General features: G+C 66.5%; 6 protein-coding genes across 6 annotated transcripts in view; 2 read left to right on the top strand and 4 right to left on the bottom strand.

The window, feature by feature from the left end:
* Window positions 1–3,522: 3,522 nt before the first annotated feature.
* Window positions 3,523–6,139, bottom strand: EMIHUDRAFT_368107 (hypothetical protein; the record flags this gene model as incomplete). The annotated part of the gene is made up of 2 exons (XM_005775835.1): window positions 6,097–6,139; window positions 3,523–4,045 (listed from the first exon to the last, which is right to left on the bottom strand). A coding segment is annotated over exon 2 (505 nt), but the record flags the coding sequence as incomplete, so codon positions are not given.
* Window positions 6,140–10,377: 4,238 nt separating this feature from the next.
* EMIHUDRAFT_458018 (hypothetical protein) lies at window positions 10,378–11,839 on the top strand (the record flags this gene model as incomplete). The annotated part of the gene is made up of 4 exons (XM_005775834.1): window positions 10,378–10,974; window positions 11,255–11,467; window positions 11,538–11,573; window positions 11,643–11,839. Coding segments are annotated over exons 1-4 (1,011 nt in total), but the record flags the coding sequence as incomplete, so codon positions are not given.
* A 433-nt stretch (window positions 11,840–12,272) lies between these two features.
* EMIHUDRAFT_631901 (hypothetical protein) lies at window positions 12,273–13,508 on the top strand (the record flags this gene model as incomplete). The annotated part of the gene is made up of 7 exons (XM_005775836.1): window positions 12,273–12,293; window positions 12,365–12,475; window positions 12,576–12,662; window positions 12,773–12,814; window positions 12,881–12,949; window positions 13,023–13,103; window positions 13,245–13,508. The coding sequence occupies 7 exons, from the start codon at window positions 12,273–12,275 to the stop codon at window positions 13,506–13,508; spliced, it is 675 nt and encodes a 224-aa protein (XP_005775893.1).
* A 141-nt stretch (window positions 13,509–13,649) lies between these two features.
* EMIHUDRAFT_444119 (hypothetical protein) lies at window positions 13,650–15,117 on the bottom strand. The gene is made up of 4 exons (XM_005775833.1): window positions 14,503–15,117; window positions 14,240–14,302; window positions 14,020–14,172; window positions 13,650–13,937 (listed from the first exon to the last, which is right to left on the bottom strand). The coding sequence occupies exons 1-4, from the start codon at window positions 14,986–14,988 to the stop codon at window positions 13,842–13,844; spliced, it is 798 nt and encodes a 265-aa protein (XP_005775890.1). The 5' UTR covers window positions 14,989–15,117; the 3' UTR covers window positions 13,650–13,841.
* A 1,014-nt stretch (window positions 15,118–16,131) lies between these two features.
* On the bottom strand, window positions 16,132–16,802 carry EMIHUDRAFT_239647 (hypothetical protein; the record flags this gene model as incomplete). The annotated part of the gene is made up of 3 exons (XM_005775832.1): window positions 16,132–16,322; window positions 16,399–16,461; window positions 16,700–16,802. 3 exons carry the CDS (start codon window positions 16,800–16,802, stop codon window positions 16,132–16,134), a joined length of 357 nt encoding a protein of 118 aa, XP_005775889.1.
* Window positions 16,803–18,978: 2,176 nt separating this feature from the next.
* Window positions 18,979–20,000, bottom strand: part of EMIHUDRAFT_469524 (hypothetical protein) — a 7,039-nt gene continuing 6,017 nt past the window's right edge. Inside the window, exons 5-6 of the mRNA XM_005775831.1 lie at window positions 19,374–19,628; window positions 18,979–19,317 (exon numbers count right to left, since the gene is read on the bottom strand). Of these exons, the coding sequence (XP_005775888.1) occupies window positions 19,174–19,317; window positions 19,374–19,628 (399 nt within the window). The 3' untranslated portion in view covers window positions 18,979–19,173. The remainder of the gene's footprint in view (window positions 19,318–19,373; window positions 19,629–20,000) is intronic.

The raw sequence follows: 20,000 nt of genomic DNA, 5'->3' as shown, positions 1-20,000 counted from the left end.
ACCCTAACCCTAACCCTAACCCTAACCCTAACCCTAACCCTAACCCTAACCCTAACCCTAACCCTAACCCTAACCCTAACCCTAACCCTAACCCTAACCCTAACCCTAACCCTAACCCTTACCCTTACCCTTACCCTTACCCTTACCCTTACCCTTACCCTAACCCTAACCCCAACCCTTACCCTTACCCTTACCCTTACCCTTACCCTTACACCTCGACCTGAGGCTGCCGCCTCGCCTAGGGTTAGGAGCTAGGACCCTCCCGCCACTCTCGCACTAGGACTCACCTCAAGGCTGCCGCCTAACCTAGGACTCACTTCGACGTTGCCGCCTAACCTAGGGTTAGGAGCTAGGACCCTCCCCCCACTCTCGCACTAGGACTCACCTCGAGATTACCGCCTAACCTAGGACTCACTTCCACGTTGCCGCCTGACCTAGTGGTAGACAAGTAGCTCCAATCTTAGGAGCCGCAGCTCTTGACTTAGGAGCTAATTGTCTTTGTCATAGGATCTGCAGCTCTTAAACCGAAGATACAAGTAGCTCCAATCTTAGGAGCCGCAGCTCTTGACTTAGGAGCTAATTGTCTTTGTCATAGGATCTGCAGCTCTTAAACCGAAGATACAAGTAGCTCCAATCTTAGGAGCCGCAGCTCTTGACTTAGGAGCTACTTGTCTTTGTCATAGGATCTGCAGCTCTTAAACCGAAGACAAGTAGCTCCAATCTTAGGAGCCGGAGCTCTTAACTTAGGAGCCACTTGTCTTTGCCATAGGATCTGCAGCTCTTAGGCCGGAGACTAGTAGCTCCTAAGTCAAGAGCTGCAGCTCCTACTAACCCTTACCCTAACCCTAACCCTTACCCTAACCCTTACCCTTACCCTTACCCTTACCCTTACCCTTACACCTCAACCTGAGGCTGCCTCACCTAGGGTTAGGAGCTAGGACCCTCCCGCCACTCTCGCACTAGGACTCACCTCAAGGCTGCCGCTTAACCTCTAGGACTCACTTCGACGTTTGTCGGTGGCGTGCCGTGGGCGTGTCATGGGCGCGTCGTGGGCGTGAGGTAGGAGCGGGAGGCCGAACGGTGCGCGTGTCGTGGGAGTGTGGTGGGCGTGTGTGGGCGTGTAGTGGGCGTGTGGTGGGCGTGTGGTGGCGTGTGGTGGGCGTGTGGTGGGCGTGTGGTGGGCGCAGCGAGCCAGTCGTGCGACGCTTTCAGTTCTGCAAGCCTGCGATCCTCCTGGTCCTTAGGCGTCTCAGGGTCCTCCTCACACGAGCCATCGCAACTCGCGCGGAAGTAGCAGTGGCAGAAGCGCGGTCGTTGCGCGGTGGCTCGGCGCAGGACAAGCGCATCCTCAATAGCATCGGCATCTGCCTCGACCCAAATTCCGGGTTTGGGCAGATTTGGCTCGAGAGCGTGGGCAGCATCGCGCGCAACCCTCTCTGCTGTGGGACGATACGGTGCAGGTAGGTTAGTGTCTGTCTCGGGCCACGCAGGCGGCGGCTCACCCCACTTGTGTCGCCAGAGAGAGCCGTGCCCGCCACGCGCCAGCGAGTGGTCACCCACTTCGCCCCCTTGTTGCCGGCTGCAGACTCCCGTCGGTGAAGGCCACGTCGGTGTACCGGATCCTCGCGTGCCTTTGCAGGGCAAGGTCCATCATGTAGGCCGTGGTGTCGGATCGCATCCCCCTCGCCTCCTCCCACTTCATGCGAATGGGCGGGAGGGGGACCAGGTCCTCGGGCGGCGGCCGCACGGCAATCCCCTCGCACTCCGCCGCCCATTCGTAGAGGCCCGCGAGCGTCTCCGCGTCCCCGCCCTTGCCGACCCCGGTCAGGGGCGGGATCCGGTACACCGGCATTCGCAGGATGTCCCGTCCGACGCGCCCGCCGGCCAGGAGCGCAACGCGCGCCTCCCTGGCGGCGCTTGTCAGTGTTCGACTGGCGCTGCTCAGCTCATCCCGGAACTCGTCCCCGGAGGCCGGGTCCATGCTCGCGTGGCGCCGCGTCCGTTCGTGCACCCCCCGTTCGACTGCGGCCAGCACCACCTCGTCCGTTAGGTCGAGCGCCTCGTGTTGCCGGAGCAGCTCGGCGGCGTTTGCGCAGATCACGAGTTTCCCGCCGCCGTCCGCCTCACGCAGGGCGGTGGCCGGGTCCTTGGAGAACAGGGTCCCTTCCAGCCCCCACCCCACGAACTCTCCCGTGTCCCTGCGCACTCTGCGAGACAGGAGTTGCAGGGATCGTTCGAGTCGCAGCTCGCCCTGCCAGAGGAAGTGCTCCGCTTCGGCGGTCGTGAGTCCCTTGTAGAGGGTGAGCCTACCCTCCTCCTCCCCTGGCGGATGTAGGTGCGCGTCCCGTGAGAAGGCGCGCACCACCGGGTCTGTGGGGGCAAGGCCGCAGCCGGAGTTGAGCGTCGGCTCACTCCTCGGCTGGCCCCTTCGCCACGTGGCCTCTGTCCCCCACACCGGCCCGGCGCCCGGACCCCCGGGCCGCACGCAAGCTCTGGCCCGGTGCGCTGCCTGAGTTCCTTTACATATGTAAAGGAACGCCGTTTGAAGTGACAAGGGAGAGAGCGACGAGAGTGGGACGGCCGCGAGGTGGCACGAAGGTTGAAGCGAGAATCGGAGAGAGACTGCGAAGAGAGATAGGAAGAGGCAGACTCCCTAGGGTAGGCGACGGCTAGCGCATCACACTCCTCTCCTTAAAATCCCTGTGTGGTGGCGGCGTGCCGTTCTCCCATCCCTCCCTTGGGTTGTCTGTTTTCTTTCTTTCTTCAGGAACGCCGTTTAGGGGTTAACGTTTGACAGCCCTAGCAGAGAGAGAGCGGCTCTTTTTTCTCTGAAGGGGGCAGGCTTTTACACATCGACGGCTTTACTTTATCAATATCATATGGCAGTTATATGCTTATGGGTACCTCGTACACCTCGAGTCTCGTACTTCGTACACAAATATTTTACCTACCCCTCGATCGCCCCGATCGCCTTCGTCACCGCCGCCACGAGCCGCGACGCCTCCCGCTCGCTGCGCGGCCCGTCCCTCCGCCACCTCGCCGCGTCGTGGTGCCTCGCCGCGTTCGCCCAGATGCGCAGCGAGTGCAGCTGGCTCCGCAGCTCGGTCGGCAGGCCGCACTCGCGGTGCCAAAAGTTGATGCGCTCCTCGAAGCCGTCGGGCGCCGCCGCAGAGCGCGAGGCGTAGACGGCGTCGAGGCGCGGCATCAGCGTCTTGAAGGCGAGCATCATGTTGTCCTGGATGCGCGCCTGCGCGTCGCCGCCCGTGCGCATGCCGCGCACCTGCACCGAGAGCGGCGAAGGCTCGTAGCCGGTGGTGCGGGCGGCTGCCGCAGCGGCCTCGTCTCCAGGTGCCGGCGCAGCCTCCTCCACCCCCGCCCCGCCCTGCGCGCCAGACAGCAGCCCCCGGAGTGTCGTGAGAGCCACGGGCAGCGTGCAGCGGTTGCGCAAGCTGTCGTGACAGAGGCTCTTCTGCCCGTCTCCCGCCTTGGCGAGGTCCTTGACAGCGCGCGCCGCGGTCTCAGGCCACCCCGCCGCCGCATCTGCGATCTGAGACGCGTCGATGTTGGTCCAGAGTCCGTCAAACTCGTCCTCGCACCGGTCGGTGAGCTGCACCTCGGAGCGGTTGGTGAGGCAGACGAGGAGGGTGATGCCGATGGCGTAGCCGTCCGTCTTGCTCGAATACTCGCCCCCCTTGGAGATGGAGGGGCAGAGGTAGCCAGTGGACATGTAGAGGGCAGTCGAGCGGCAGCGGACAGAGGCGTCCGGACGCTGGTCCTTGGCGAAGCCCGTGTCGGCGAGGACGGCGGTCAGATTCTCGTCGAGCAAGATGTTGTCCGGCTTGACGTCGCGGTGCACGATGCCCTTCGAGTGGAGGTAGACGAGCGCCTCGGTCGCCTCGCACGCAATGCGAACGCGCTGCCGCCACGTCAGCGGCCTCGGCGGCTCTTCCATGCCCAGCCGCCGAAGCTGCGCAGCGCGGTCGGGATCCGAGATGCGCAACCGCGCCTCGAGCGAGCCGCCGCGCATCAGCGGCGAGAGGAGGCAAATGCCGTCGGGCGAGAGGCAGTAGCCGAGCAGCGGCAGCAGGTGCGGGTGGCTCACCGCCTTCAGAAGCTTCACCTCGAGCTCCGCCCGAGACAAGCCGCCCGACTGGCCCGACTTTGCCCGCTTGACGACGAGCGGCAAGTGGCGCAGCTGCGGAGGCGCAGCGAGGGAGAGGTGGAGGTCGGCCGACGCCTCGTAGACGTGGCTGAAGCCGCCGCTGCCAATCAGCTTCTCGTCGGCGAACCCGTCGGTAGCCGCGGTGAGGTCCGACAAAGCTAGCTCGACTGGCCGAGCAACAGCCGCCTCTTCCGCCGCGGCCGGCTCGGCGACAGACAGCGTTTCCAGCTTCGACTCCGCCGCGCTAACCTCCTCGGCCAAGGCAGGCAGCGCGCCCACGTGCGGCCTGGCGGCGGCGATGCCCGCTCGGAGCGCGGAGGGGCTGTCTGCGGTGTCGAGCGACTTGAGCGCGCCCATTGCCGCGCCATGCGCCTTGCGCAGCCGCTGGCTGTCCCTCTTCCGCGCCTCCTTGAGCTTGTCGCGCGCGCGCCTCGCCGCCGCCAGCACGGCCGGGCTCGCGAGGCCGCTGCACGCCTCCAGCGCACTGGCCACGCCCTCGTACGAGCCAGCGGCCACGGCCTGCTGCAGCGCCTCGTCCGCCGCGGCGATGGCGGCTGCGTCGGCGGGCGGAGGAGATGGGGCTGGCGGTGGGGTTGGCGGCTGCAAAGCGGCGGTGGCGCTGGGGCCAGGCGCCGCGTTGTCTGCCTCGCCGCCGCCGCTCTTCTTCTTCTTCTTCTTGCCCTTCTTGCTCTCCTTGGCGCGCGCCTCCTTCTCCGCCTCCTCCTCCGCCAGCAGCGCCTCGGCATGCCGCGCCGCCTCCGCCTCTGCCGCCGCTCTCTCCGCCTCCCTCGCCTCCGCCCCCGCAACCCACGCCGCCTCCTTCGCCGCCTTCTCAGCCGCCGCCTCCGCCTCAGCCAAGACCTTTACGCACTCGGCGTGGCCCTTCTCCTTGGCCATCTGCAGCGCCGTCTTGCCGTTCGGAGCGCGCACTGCAACGTCTGCGCCCGCCCGCAGCAAACGCCGCACGACGGCGGGGTGGTTATAGAGGGCGGCGTTCATCAGCGCGGTGTCACCGTCGCTGTCCTGCAGGTTGATCTCCGCGCCGAGCCGCAGCAACAAGTCGACCAGCCGCTCGCGGCCTTGGAGGGCGGCGCCCATCAGCGCGGTGACGCCGCCGCTGTTCTGCAGTTTGATCTCCGCGCCGTGCCGAATCAGCAGCTTGACCATCCGCTCGTGGCCTCGGCCGGCGGCGTACATCAGCGCGGCGTCGCCGTCGCTGTTCTGCAGGTTGATCTCCGCGCCGTGCCGAATCAGCAGCTCGACCACCCGCTCGTGGCCTTCCACGGCGGCGCCCATCAGTAGCGTGATGCCGCTCTTGCCGTCTCTCTCGTACGTCGCGTCGGCCCGCCCGCCGCCCTCGAGCCACGCCAGCACCGCCTCCTCCTCGCCACGCTCAGCAGCTGCCACGACCGCATCGGAGACTGCCGCGGCACCGCTCGGCGCCCGCTTCGCCGCCGCCGCTGGAGATGGCGTCTTCGCGACTCTCGATCCAGCCGAGGAAGCGCCGCCGGAGGAAGCGCCGCCTGCGCCTTCGCCGCCGGCTGCCGTCGCCGTGGGCCGTCCCGCCACCACCTCCTGGACGTGATTCTTGAAGGCCTCGACGCACTCGGCGTGACCCTTCGCCTTGGCCAGCTGCGGCGCCGTCTCGCCGCTCGTGGTGCGCACCGCCGTGGCTGCGCCCGCCCGCAGCAAGCGCCGCACGACGGCGGGGCGGTTCAAGAGGGCGGCGGTCATCAGCGCGGTGACGCCTTTGCTGTCCTGCAGGTTGACCTCAGCGCCGTGCCGTATCAGCAGCTCGACCACCCGCTCGTGGCCTTGGAAGGTGGCGATCATCAGGGCGGTCAAACCGTTGCTGTCCTGCAGGTCGAACTTCGCGCCGTGCTGCAGCAGCAGCTCGACCATCCGCTCGTGGCCGTGCTGAGCGGCGCCCATCAGCAGCGTGAGGCCGCTCACGCCGTGTCTCTCGTACGTCGCGTCGGCCCGCCCCCCGCCCTCAAGCCACGCCAGCACCGCCTCCTCCTCGCCACGCTCTGCTGCTGCGATGACCGCATCGGGGGCTGCCACGACACCGCTCAACGCCCGCTCCGCCGCAGCCGGCGACAGATTACCCGGCCGCACCCGCACGCTCTCGCCGCCGCCCTCGAGCGCCACAGCGTACCGCCCGCCCTCGAAGCTCTGCGCCACGCCCCGCTGCCCGTTCAGCTCGGGGCGGGAAGAGAGCCCGCCGAGCACGACTCGCTGGCCGAGCAGCGGCGCGTCCACAGCTGCCGCTGCCGCGCCCGAGGAAGCGCCGCCCGCCCCTGCCCGGCCGTCTGCAGCCGCCGCCGCCTTAGACAAGACCTTTACGCACTCGGCGTGGCCCTTCTCCTTGGCCAGCTGCAGCGCCGTCTTGCCGTCAAAGGTAGGCGTCGTGTCTGCGCCCGCCCGCAGCAAGCACCGCACGACGGCGGGGTGGCCGAAGAAGGCGGCGGCCATCAGCGCGGTACCGCCGTCGCTCCTCTGCAGGTTGATCTCCGCGCCGTGCCGAATCAGCAAGTCGACCACCCGCTCGTGGCCTCTGTCGGCCGCGCGCATCAGCGCGGTGCCGCGTTTGCTGTCTTGTTGGTTGATCTCCGCGCCGTGCCGCAGCAGCAGCTCGACCACCCGCTCATGGCCTCCGATTGCGGCGTACATCAGCGCGGTGTCGCCGTCGCTGTCCTGCAGGTTGATCTCCGCACCGTGCCGCAGCAGCAGCTCGACCATCCGCTCGTGGCCGTAGCGGGCGGCGCCCATCAGCAGCGTGAGGCGGCTTCCGCCTCTCTCGTACGTCGCGTCGGCCCGCCCCCCGCCCTCGAGCCACGCCAGCACCGCCGCCTCCTCGCCTCGATGAGCCGCTGCGATGACCGCATCGGGGGCTGCCACGACACCGCTCAACGCCCGCTCCGCCGCAGCCGGCGACAGATTACCCGGCCGCACCCGCACGCTCTCGCCGCCGCCCTCGAGCGCCACAGCGTACCGCCCGCCCTCGAAGCTCTGCGCCACGCCCCGCTGCCCGTTCAGCTCGGGGCGGGAAGAGAGCCCGCCGAGCACGACTCGCTGGCCGAGCAGCGGCGCGTCCACAGCTGCCGCTGCCGCGCCCAAGCTCACTTGCCTGGCCATGTGTGTAATGTTGGGCCGCAAATCACAAAAAAAATTACGCCAGCCGGCGATAAAAAGAATTCGAAAAACCCTAGCACACTAATCCACCACAGCTGGCTGCTGAGCAGGAGGCAGCGAGGCGGGCGGAGCGGGAGGCGGCAGAGCTAGCGGGTGCGGCAGAGCGGGCGGCGCTGCGCGAGGATGCGGAGCTGGCAGAGGCGCTGCGCCGGTCAGAGGTGGATGCCGAGGAGGCGCTGGCGCGTCGGGTGTCGCGGTGCGAGGAGGCGGTGAGCAGCGAGTCGACCGGCGGCGGCGGGGACTTGGTGCGGCGTGTCGAGCGGCTGGAGGCGAGCCTCGTCGCGGCGACCGAGGGTAGCCTCGAGGAGCGGGTCGGCGCCATCGAGCGCTTGATCGAGCCGGAGGCGAGAGAGGCGGCGGAGCAGCATCTGCCAGTCACTGAGCCGCTTGCTGCCGTCTCACAGCCGACGCCTGCCTCGACACGGGGCGGCAGGCTGCCCCTGAGTCCACGATGGGGGCGTCTGAACCACACGTGTCCCTCCATTCACACTCTCCCAGTCCTTCCTGGTTTAGTGCCCGTCTTCTCCGCCCGTCGTGCTGAGTTGGTCGCACCTTCGTGCTTCTTCGTCCTTCAGACGTTTCACCTAGAGCAAGCAGGGCGGAACGCCCCTTGGTCCACCCGCCACCCGGGTGGGGCTTGCACGTGGCAGCGACTCGACTGGTCGCGTCAGCCCCTTTGTGAAGCCCGACACGCTATCCACTGCTCAGGCCATGCCTGACACGCCCACCAAAGCCTTGGAGTATTCCGAAATTCGGGATCTCCTACATGGCGCTAAACAAGAAGCTGATGCAATGGTGACAGAATGCAGTTTCGTCCGTGCCGCCGCCCTCGACGGGCTTGCGGCGAACCTAGCCACTCTTCTCGAGTGGAGCCGACTGCATCACAACGACGGCATCGGGTTCTTCCTCATTACGAATGGCGCTGTCTACATAGACAACATTGCGCCCACTGTTTGCTGCACCCAACACGATGCGGTGCGCTGCGCGCGCTACGAGCTGAAGCTGCTCAAGACGCGTGACTTTGCCAACTTGCTCGAGTTCGTCGCCGATGACAGTCAGTCACCCACCGCCGATGATTTTGCGCAGGTCGGAACTGTCCACAAGACGGTCTCTGAGAGACAGGCTGCGGTTGTGGCCGAGATCGTCGTCTCCCAACGCGTCATCAAGCGGATCGACAACCTTGTCACCGAGGCGCTTCTCAAGGCCTTCTTTTCCGACGACGCACTGCGGGCCATCTACCGCGAAAAGGCCGACAAGATCAGTGGCGCTGGTGGCACTTCCGTTGCCCTTTTGGCTGCAATCCGCTCCACCATTGCTGGAGTTCGGCCGAAGCTCCAGAAGATCGTCCTCGAGACTGTCGGCGTCAAGCCTTTTCTAGCTGCTGGTTTTGGCACCCAGAGTGGACGGATCCACTCCGACTTTCGGCGGCGTTACCTCCGCCTCACCCGGGCCAACGATTGGCTCGAGGACGAGCGGCTCAATCCCACACAGCTTACTGCGCTCCTCCACAAGTTCCTCTCCGAGCTGACCAGTGCGTCTTTCCGATCCGACGTCGACGCCGCGCTGAACGCCATCGTCTGCGCGATGCGCAGCGCCGTCATCACGGACATGGGTGAGGCCGAGGTTCTTGAGGGGGTCGGCAACGCCAATGAGGACGCCGACACCGCTGATTCCGAGTGCCGGTCCCTGCTCAGCGCCATCGTCGAGGTCTGCCGCCGGTACGATCGGGACGGCATCACGCTTTGCGCTAATGCCCGGGGCGCTGGCCCCGTCGCGCGCGCCGCCGCCGCCGCTAGCACTGGCCGTGGGGCCGACAAGGCCGGCGACGATGACGAGGACCCCCGAGTTGCCAAGATTGTGGAGCTGCTTACCGCTTCCTTCGCTTCTGCCCAACGACGGCGGACGCCGCGGGAGACTGCGGGCGCCGACACCACCGGCGGTGCTCCCCCGGCCCGACGCCCCGCGTCGCGCGACTGCTCCATCTGCCTACTCAAGGGTAAGGGCACCTTCCAGCACTATTACGACGAGTGCCCTGAGCTCAAGGGGCTTACCCCGGAGGCCATCACCGCTCTCAAAAAGGAGGCTCGCGCTGCGGGGCACGACTCCTGGTGGACTGAGAGGGAGGCCAAAAAGGAGGCGAGGAAGGCTGCCGACAAGGGCAAGGGCGGCAAGCAGGGCCGCTCCCGGGGCGGGGGCCGCGGGGGCCAGCCCGCCGATCCTCCCAATTCCTTTCGTCCGCAGCGACGAGAACCTTGCCGACTTCTTCACGAAGCCGCTCAAACCCCAGCGCTTCTTCGAGCTGCGGGACAAGATCATGAATGTCAAGGAGCCTTCCTCCCAGTCGGATGGGAAGTGAATCTCCGTCACCGATCCGTCACCGAGACGGAGCGCGGGCGCCGGCCGCGAGCGCGAACAGTGCCGCCCCGCCCCCACTCGCGAGAGCCATAGACTCTCCAGTGCATGTCATCCAGTCCATGCCCCGTCGAGAGGGACACTCTCCTCTCTATCCATGTGAGTGACTCGACTACGTCGAGGGGGGGGACGTCTGAACCACACGTGTCCCTCCATTCACACTCTCCCAGTCCTTCCTGGTTTAGTGCCCGTCTTCTCCGCCCGTCGTGCTGAGTTGGTCGCACCTTCGTGCTTCTTCGTCCTTCAGACGTTTCACCTAGAGCAAGCAGGGCGGAACGCCCCTTGGTCCACCCGCCACCCGGGTGGGGCTTGCACGGGGGGGAGAGACCACGTGTATCGTGTGTTTCGCGAGAGTCAAGTCGCAACAACAAAAACTTGGTATTGCTAAAAATCTCTCTCTCAAGTCGCATGCTGCGGTTCCGTGCGGGCACTTGTGCGCTTGTGGGCCGTGCTCTGAGCTGATGCAAGAGTGCCCTTACTGCCGCGAGCCAGTGATGATGTGGATGGTTCCGCGTCCGGTCTAGGCGTCTAGATCTAGATTTGCGTTGTCTATCTTGATCGCGCCGAGAGAAAATTCTTTTTGCCGACTGGCGGTCAGGAAGCGTCGGCCGCCCGGTCCGCCACCTCGCCAAGCCCTCATGTCCTCATCCCTCGACGAGCCGGCGCAAACCACGAGCGAGGAGAAGCTCACTTTGCTCAAGCGCGCCTACCGCGCGCTAAAGGAGGAGTCTGAGCGGCGCGAGGCGACCATGCAGGAGGAGCGCGCCTCGATGCAGCGCGAGCGCGGTGCGCTGCTCGCGCAAATCAAGGTCCTCACGCGGGACCTGGACGGTCTGAAGGAGTCCGTCCGCCGCGCTGGCGCGGAGGCGCGGGAGCGCCTTCTCGCCAACGGTGAGCCGCTCGGCCGCTTCTCCTCCGGCGCCGGAGCCTGCCCTGGCAGCGTGGCGAGCAGCAGCGGCTGCAGCAGCGCCCACTCTGCCGGCGGTGGCGGGAGCGAGGGCGTGGGGTCGTACCAGAAAGGGCGCGAGTGGGCGGCGCGGGTGCTGCACGCGCGGGATGCGCTGACGAGCGCCCTCTCCACCTCGCTCGAGTCGGTGCAGGGCCTCGCCGTGCCGGCCTCCGTGCAGGCGCAGCTGGCGCGGCAGGCGGCCCTGCTCGACGACCACGCCGCCCACTCGCAGGCGCTGTGGCTTCAGCTCTCCGAGGCGCGGGGCGGCTGCGCGCACACACTTCCTCACACACTGCCTGCGGCATCGCCACAGCCGCCTCACCACAGCAGCCTCACCCTAACCTGGCTGCGGCACCGCCACGGCACACGGCCAGGCTGCGGCGGCCACACTGCCTGCCTCGCACAGCCTAACTGCGGTGGCACCGCCGCCGCCGCCGCCGCCGCCGCCGCCGCCGCCGCCGCCGCCGCCGCCGCAACCACCGCCACCACCCTCCAACCCGCCACCAGCACAGCCTCCCAGCCCCCTCTCTTCCCAGGCGCGGGCCGCCGTCGCCGCAGCCCACGCCACGACTCGCGCCGAGAGCGACCGAGCCGACGCCGCGACGGGGCAGGCGTCCGAGGTGCTGGCGGTGGCGGACGAGGCCGAGGCGCGACGCGCCGACGCGGTGGCCTCGCTCGCCGCGGTGCGTGGCCAGCTGGCTGCGGCGGTGGCGGCGAGTCAGTCCGCCGCCGAGGCGGCTGCAGCGAGGGAGCCGGAGATGCGCGGCCGGCGGTCTGTCGGCGACGCGTCCGAGCACTCGTCCGTGACACGTCCAATAGGAGGCGGAGATGCGCGCCGCCGCCGACGCAGAGCTGGCGAGGACGCGCCGCTCGCTTGTGTGGCGCGGCGCGAGCCAGCTGTGAGGCGCTTCTGTTGTGCGGTAGGCGGACCTGCGGGTGGGGCTCGCACAGGCGTGGGCCGAGAAGAGGCGCGTCCAGGCGCAGCTCGACCTCGCGCGGGGCTCGCTCGGCGCGCCGCCGCCGCTCGGCGCGCCGCCGTTGCCGCCTGTCGAGCCGGCGGGCGGAGAGCCGTCTCCTTCCTCTCCCTCGGCGGCCGCAGCTCCCTCCGTCGCTGCCGCTCTGGCGGCCGCGGTCACCGCGTCCGTCGCCGCTCCCGCTGGCAGCTGCAGCAGCGGCTCCGAGCGGACGTCAGCCGCGCGCTCTCCCGCCCCCGACGCGCGGTTCGGCAGGTCGGCGGCGGCGGAGGCGCCCGACTGCAGCGGGAGTGCCGGCAGCGGGGCGTGCGCGGTGCCGGCGTCTGTGGTGCCTCCTCTCGAGCCGCGGCACGACGGGAGCGGCGGCGCCGAGCCTGCCTTCCTCTGCAGCGAGGACGACGATTCGCCCCGCGCTGCACACGCCGACGCGCACGGGGGGGGGATGGGCTCCGGCTTGCAGGGCGGCGGCGCGGGCGGGCAGGCGGGGGGGGACTTGTGCGGCTCTTTCCTCTCGCTCGCCGAGGCGCACACCGAGAATGAGTGGCTCATGAGTAGCTCATGAGTAGCTCATGAGTAGCTCATGAGTAGCCCATTAGCCGAGGTGCACACCGAGCCCTTCTCAGGGAGGACGGGCGCACTCCTGCTGATAGCCCCCTGGAACCCCCCCGCCAGGCGGAGCCGCTCGTGCGGCGCGCGCTTGGCTTCGCAGAGTCGTTTGAGCCGGCGGGCGGCAGTGCCGACGGCGAGGCGGTGCGCGCGCTCTTGGCTTCGCTCGAGGAGGAGGTCCGCATTCCCCCCCCCCCCCCCCCCTCTCGAGCAAGGGGGCCGTGCAGGTGTGTCCGCGAGTCCTCTAACCCTAACCCATACCCTCCCCTCCTCGCAGGCGGCGGCTCTCTGGCCGGCGGGGTGGCCGGCGGCGGCGCTGCACGAGGGGCTCGAGCGGTACGTGATGGGGCTCCTCCTCCCAAAGGTGCGGCCGAGACGTGTGCCGAGGGGGAGGTAGAGAGGGTAGCCGGAGAGACAGCCCGAGGAGGTTGTGCCGGAGCTGAGGCGACTGTGGCGCTCCCTCCTCGCCCGCAGGTCTTCGCCACCGGCGCAGACGCAGTCGAGGACAAGGCGCGAGCCTCGCCGCCAGCCTGCAGCCCCGCAGCCCGTCCCCTCGCTCGAGACGCGAGGCCGTCCCTCCAGGTGCTCTCCGCGCAGCTCGACACCCTCGCCTTCATCGGCGGCGCGCACGTCGGGATCGACGAGTCGCAGGCGGCGGGGACGGCTCATCATTAGCCAGCACCAAGTACCATTCGCGAGGCGGTCGCCGCCGCACGGACAATAGGCGGTCGGCCCGGACTGGGAGGCGGCTCTCGGCGAGCTGGGCGGCATCAACTCTCTCGCCGCGCCGGCCGACAAGATGGGGGTGCGGCCCCCGCAGCTCCGCTAGACATCACCCAGACCGGACTCGCCGCCTCCCTCCGCCTCCCTCCGCCCACCTCCGCCCCCCTCCGCCCCCCTCCGCCCCCCTCCGCCCCCCTCCGCCCCCCTCCGCCCACCTCCGCAGGCGGTGGTGCGCGCGTGCGCGCGTCTGTCTGCCCTCGTCGCGCCCAGCGACGGCTCCTTCGTCCGGCTCCTCGCCCTCGCCATCTTGCGCGCGCGGCCAGCTCGCCTCCACTCCAACCTCGAGTACGTCGCGCGCTTCGTCGACCCGCACCAGCTCTGGTCGCCGGAGGCGGGGGAGCCCTTCACGATCGCGCGCGCCGCGGTGCAGTACCTCGCCCACCTCGACCCCGCGGCACTCTCGACGCCGTCGCACGGTCGCGGGTGACGCCGCGCCGCAGCACGCGAACGGCAGCGGGCAGGCGGCGTCGATGTGACGTTCACACGTGCGCCGAGGTTTTTTTACAGTCAGTGAACCGTACAAAGCTGAGCCGTGCCCCACGCCCCAGCGGGCTTCTCCTGCTTCGTGTGCTCTAAAATGCTTCAAATAAAACTTAAAAGGTCTATCACACGGCAAAAAAGAGCTACGTACTCTGGCTCTCAGAGCTCTCTGCGCGTGAGCGGAAGAGCAGAGATAGCAGCCCCTACGAGGGCCATGCATGCATGAGCATTGTCTTCCGGGGGCCGGGACCTAGCACGAGCCCGTCGAGCGGAGCGGCCTCTACCGCGAGTTGCACGTGACTTTGTAAAAGGTTGAAAAGTCCCTCTCCTCGGGCAGGATGAAGCAGAGGTAGCCGACCAGCGCGCCGGAGGCGCCCTGCGGTCGCGGCGGGTCGGTTGGGCGGGTCGCGGGGGCGGGAGTACGGGGCAGCGGCCGGGCCGCGGGCGTCGCGGCTCGCCTTCGGGTTGCAGGTCACGGTCACGGTCGTGGGCGGGCCGTTCCGCCGCTCCATCTTTCCGGCGTCGGGCGAGACGGAGAAGGCGGGGTGCGAGTCGGAGGTGAAGCCGCAGTAGTAGTCCTCGAAGGTCATGCAGACGGGCTTGACGTCAACCTGCGACGCGGCGGAGCGACCTCGCCCTCTCCGAGCAGCGTGGCCGAGGCAGTGCGCCTCCGCGCGCCTTCATCGCGCCTCCCTCTGTCGCCGAGCAGCTGAACTCGAGGTCCTCGTCCGTCTGCGAGACCTGCGCGGCTCGGGTTAGGGTAGGGTTAGGGTTAGGGTTAGGGTTAGGGTTAGAGACCTGCGCGGCTCGGGGTTAGGGTTAGGGTTAGGGTTAGGGTAAGGGTTAGGGTTAGACCTGCGCGGCTCGGGGACGGCGAGTGGGCCGGCGACGGGCGCGCACGCAGGGAGGGGTGCGAGAAGAGGTCAGGTGAGGAGGCGCGCCTCCATCTTGGACAGCTTCCAAGACGCCTCTGGCAGCACAAAGAGGCTCGAGTCGGCGACCACCTCCTCCACCTCCGGCACGTAGATGTCCGGGTCCGAGTCGAGCGCGCCAGCCAGCTCGGGACCCGTCGACTTTTTCCGGTTCGGGTCCGCTTGGCTGCCCATCATCCCGTCGGTGTAGCTGATGCCCGACGCGAGCTTCGCCTCCTCGCTCCCTTCCTCGGGGAGAAAGTCGGGCGAGTCGGTCGTGGTAAACTTCGAGGTGTCGCCACCCAGGCCGTGGCCGCCGCCGCCGCCGCCTCCCGGCGGCTTCCAGCCGCTCATGTCGTTGTCGAAGGACTGGCCCGGCGCGTCGTCCCGGGTCGCCTGGTCGTCGCGCATGCTGAGAGCCGCGCCGGTGCGCGGCGGAGCCAGCGAGGAGCGAGGAGCCCCACCGCTGAGGAGCACGAAACCGGAGGGAAACAGAGGCAGCGACAGCAGCAACATCGAGTTGTAGGCAGTAGGAGCCACAGGGTTGGGCCTCGTTGACTTCGAGGCTGGCGAGGTACTCCCACGCCTCTCGGGGTTTTAGTCTGGCCGAGTCAACCCGAGATGCTGGGGCGAGCCGCGGCGAGACTGCGTCAGCTGTTTTCACAGCAGGCTTGAAGTACCTCGCCAGCGTCGAGGGTGCCTCCGCAGGTTGCTGCTGCTGCTGTTACCTCCGGTCCACACGGGTACTCCCGTGCTAGGACAACAAGGCCCCACGGTACACGGCGTCTCCACACTAGGCGAGTCACACATGTGTCGTGATTGGGATCAAAGCGCTGACTGTAGACTGAGAGTCATGAATGAATGTATGTATGTGTATGTTGTCATGAGAGACGCTCCCGGCGGAGCGACTCATTCATTGGCTTGGGTCTGCTGCGCGCTGCTCCGGGGGAGCTTTGTGCGCGACAGGGGCTTGGCCTGCGGCGGTGGAGCCGGCGGCCAAAAGGCAGGCGGGGCAACGCCCGTCCGCAAGGTCTCGCGCCATGCGCTGCGGTTCGCGGCGAGCTCGGGCCAGCGCGTCTTGTCGATGCGGAACATCTCGAGCGCCTTGAAGATGGAGCGGCCGTACGTCATGGACGGCGAGCCTATCGGGCGGCGATGGGGCACCCACGCCGAGAGCAAGCGGCGAGGGAGCCTCGTCTCGTAAGGCATACGGCTGACGTGTCCAAGCCACCGGAGCTGCCGGCGAGCGATGTAGAACTCGATGGAGTCCAACCCCAGCCGCTGTCCCAGCTCTTGGGTCGAGATGTGATGCTCCCACGCCTGGCTGCGCGACACCCGGCACATTGCTCGTAAGTGATGGGCATGCATGCAGCGCAGCCGCCGGTCAGCTCCTCGGTCAAACTCCACGTCTCGCAGCCGTAGAGGACGGTCGAGAGAACGATCGCCTCGTAGACCGCCTTTTTGGCTTTGTTGGAAATGGATGTGGAGGCGAAGACGCAGGCACGCAGGGCGCCAAATGCCTTCCCATTGAGGAAGAAGGAGAGCTGCGGAGGCGACCACCCGATTTCAGCCGCGAGCTGCCCCTGCGTCTTGACCTGCCGCTGCTTTGTCTTCCATTTCACGAGCGCACGAGTCTGGTTGACTGTCGTCGCGGAGCCGCTACTCATGGAGCAGCGGCTGCTCCTCGTGCTCGTGATCTGATGAAAGCTCGGCATCGCTCAGCGCTTGCTCCATCGGGACGTCAGCCTCTGCCGCCGGAGCGGCGGCCTCGCGGCAAGAGGAGAGGTTTTCGAAGACCTTGCTGAGCACGACGCCCATGGTGGTCGGTGTGAGTCTTACCACCGTCGTACCTGCCGATCACGCACGGCGTGGAGCACGGTGAGCCGGCGCGGAGAGCACCGTGCGGTCGTCGGACTCGGCGGGCACGGTGGGCGGCGAGCAGAAGGCCTTGCTGCAGCGACTCTGCCTGTGACTTTTTTTGGTGTGACCCTGCTACTCAGCTGCTCAGCTCTGACGGGGCGGAGGAGGTCACGTGAGGCCCAGCCAGCGGTTTCAGGATACAGTACTTATGGGTGGCTGGGCCAGACTTTCCTTGCACTTATTGGGTAAGTGCTTCGTGCAAGTCGTGGCACGATGGTGTGGATGGATGGATGTTGTCGGTGGTCATGGTTCGGGGACTGGCCCTCTCTCTGAGGCCGCGTGTGGGCACAGTAAGATAATTATAAACCGTATAGATAGAGCGTGCTGTTTTTGTTGCTCGCGCTTGCTGGCCTGCGCTTGGCCTTGGGCCCAACCGTGGCGCGTGGGAGCCCCGTACTGTCCTGCTGCATGCGAGGGGGTGAAGAAAAGCTCCCCTCTGGCGACGCGCCACGCTGACTGTTGAATGAGGGCCCAGCCGCAGACCACTGCATGGTGCTCGCTGGCAGAACCCCTTTCCCACTTGATGTCTGGGAGCTTGCTTGGGAGGTTGCATTGTAGAGACCCCTGGGTGTGTGGGTGCGTTGTGCGTGTGCGTTGTGTGCCCCAAACTTCAGAGTCCATTGTACTGTGCCAACTTGTGCCTACTGTAAAAGATTACCACGTGGGTGTGTGGGTGTGTGGGTGCGCCCCAAACTTCGGAGTACTCCGTCTCCTCCGAGTGCTCCACGTGCTCGCGTCCGGCGCCCTCTCGCGGCAAAAGAGTCGAGCGAGCGGGCAGAGTCGCGATGTCTGCGCACCCGCGTGCCGATGGGCGGCGCACGCAGCGGAGAGAGGCCCTGTCGCGCCGCCAGTAGCGTTCCGCACTCCCCACGCCACCAAATGCCGCCTCAGGCCGCCAGCCACCTCTTACACGCGGCCGGCGCCCTCTCGCGGCAAAAGGGTCGAGCGAGCGGCAGAGTCGCGATGTCTGCGCACCCGCGTGCCGATGGGCGGCACACGCAATCGAGAGAGGCCCTGTCACGCCGCCAGTAGCGTTCTCCGCACTCCCCAGCCACCAAATGCCGCCTCAGGGCGCCAGCCACCTCTTACACGCGGCCGGCGCCCTCTCGCGGCAAAAGGGTCGAGCGAGCGGGCAGAGTCGCGGAGGTATGGATAAACCAGACACCACTATGTTATATCATAGGATATAACATACTGAGATACCAGGCTCTTCCCTGGCATATCAGCTATCAAGAAAACGTCTGACTTCTAGGAGGAGGAGCTCTGTATTCTGCTTTTTCGCCACATCCCACAGAAAACATCCGGGCCATGGGAATATCGGTCCAGACGCTCTGGGTTCTGGTTTTTCGAGGTGTGAACGATCTCCCCGGAGGGGTCATTCCGGCGGAATGACCCCTCATTAACTCATCGGATTCCGAATGGGTCGAACGGGAGTACTAAGACAGCAGCATGTTCTGGGTGGGAGGAACCCTTGGGGGGAACGCGTAGGTCTGGTTTCTGGTTTCTGGTTTTTCGATAGCAGGGGTTTTATCGAAATATCGCGATAGATGAGCCCACCGGCATTAGGTTTCTGGCCTCTGGTTTTTGCTTCGAAAGCGAGGTTGGCGACGCGCCGCGCTGCCAAGCACTTTTGTGGCTCACGGGGTCCGCCAGGCTGCCGCGATCCCGAGCGGAGACGCCGTGGCAGCCAACATGGCTGCCTTGTGCATCGGACGCCGACCGGCGGGGCCGTTGCTTGTCATGCCCAAGCCCTGAAAGGCTGAGCTGTGAAAGGCGGGCGTTGTGCGAGTGTTTTAAGTACCTATCATCTATCAATAGTGTGTTTGGATCTACTCTGTTGGAGACAGAAATAAGCTCATCACAACGTCGGCGGAGCGGCCAATGCGCGCGGCGATCTTGTATGAGGGCACCACCAGGAGCTGGCAAGGCCTCATCGCACGCTACCACACGTGCCGATCCGTGCCGAGATTTACCCTCACCCGGCGTTGACAACCTCAGCTTGTAACACTCATCACCAGTCGGAGCAGAAACCAGAAACCAGAACGCAGTCCAGAATGCATGCCGCTTTTTGCTGTTCCCACTTGAAAAAAATTCGGATGGTGGTCACCTGTTCATTGGCCGGAATGAGCTCATTAGGACGAAGCGGGAGATGTATTCACACCGCAGAAACCAGACCCACAGGCAGATCCCACGGGAAATCGAGGCGGGTGTCCCAGAAAACAGATCCCAGAAAAAACAGAGCGCGCCGCAGAAACCGACCGACCCGTGGGTTTTCGGCTATGGGAAACCGCCATGGGAAACCGCATCAGAAACCCTATGGGAAACCGAGGTCTGGTGTCTGCTTTATCCACGAATGGAGTCGCGATGTCCCTGCGCACCTGGGTGTTCGCCGCCTATATGCTCTATCCTGTGCCAAGACGGACACGTTTTGACAATCAAAATCTACCTCAAAATTTGCGGCCGCTCCTCGAAATTTGCTGATCAAAATTTGCGGTGGCCCGGGGATCGAAACCTGTACTTTGGCCAAACCGAGAGTGCTTTTCTCCAAGCGAGCCTCCGCACAGCAGGCGGGGGCGTGGGGACCGCTGCTGTGAATGGATTTCAATAGCGCGAAAGGCAGACACACGTATTCCATTCCGGCACGCCGAAGGAGGGGACTCGAGTGCGGTGCTAGTACGTCGGTAGCAGAGGTTGGCAGTCGCCACTGATGCGTGACAGACCGCGCTCAGCGTCAGCTCTCCACGCCGCCCCGCCCCGCCCGCTCGCGCGGCGGCCGTGGGCTCACATGGGCTGCGTCTTGCCGGCGGTTTTCAGGATTTTGTCCATCGTGATGGAGAAGTCGTCGCCCAGCAGCACTGACCGGATGGTGGCGTCGGCGAGGGCGTCAAAGACGAGCACCAGCACAATCACAACCACAAAGGCGACCTGCGCCCGCCACGCCGCGCGCGGGTGGGCGAGACGTCGCGGCGAGGGCGCGGCACCCAGCGCCACCGCGTCCCCGGGGGTGGGCGCATGGGCGTGGGAGGCGTGCACGCCTGCGAGATGAAGAGCGTCTGCGTCACCTTCTTGATGGAAGGGTACTCGACGTCCTTGACGTCCTCGAAGACGGCCGTCCAAAAGTCGGGCTTCCAGAACTTCTCGTCGTCGTCCCACTCGCGCGCCGGCGCGAGCTTGTCCTCCTCCTCCTGCACCTTTGGGTCCACCGGCACCACATTCTCGTACTGCTTGGCGAGCACCTGCAGCCGCGCCTCGAAGTCGAGCCCCTCCAAGTCGGGCGCCTCTCGCCCGACCAGCCCCATCCCCGCGTCCGCATCGCTCGCCGCACCGCCAGCAGCAGCCCCTGGGCCCGGCTCTCCGCCGGCAGGCTCGCTCGCCCGAAGCATCCGCGTGCGCAGCGCGGCGCGAGCGGGACGGCTCGACCAGCCGCCGGCCGCGAGCGCATCCGCCGGAGCGAGCAGCAGCGGCGCCAGGCACAGCAGGGTCGGCAGGCGCCAGCGACCACCGCGCGCAGGCATTCTCGTCACTCTCGTCGAGCTCGGCGCGAGAAGCGCAAGCCCAAAAACCAGGTTCGCTGTGAAGAGCGGGGCGCGCCACCCAAGAGCCTAGGA

This window comes from Emiliania huxleyi (assembly GCF_000372725.1).
Source record: "Emiliania huxleyi CCMP1516 unplaced genomic scaffold EMIHUscaffold_292, whole genome shotgun sequence".
NCBI lineage: Eukaryota > Haptophyta > Isochrysidales > Noelaerhabdaceae > Emiliania > Emiliania huxleyi.
This window is presented reverse-complemented; position numbering and strand designations above follow the sequence as displayed.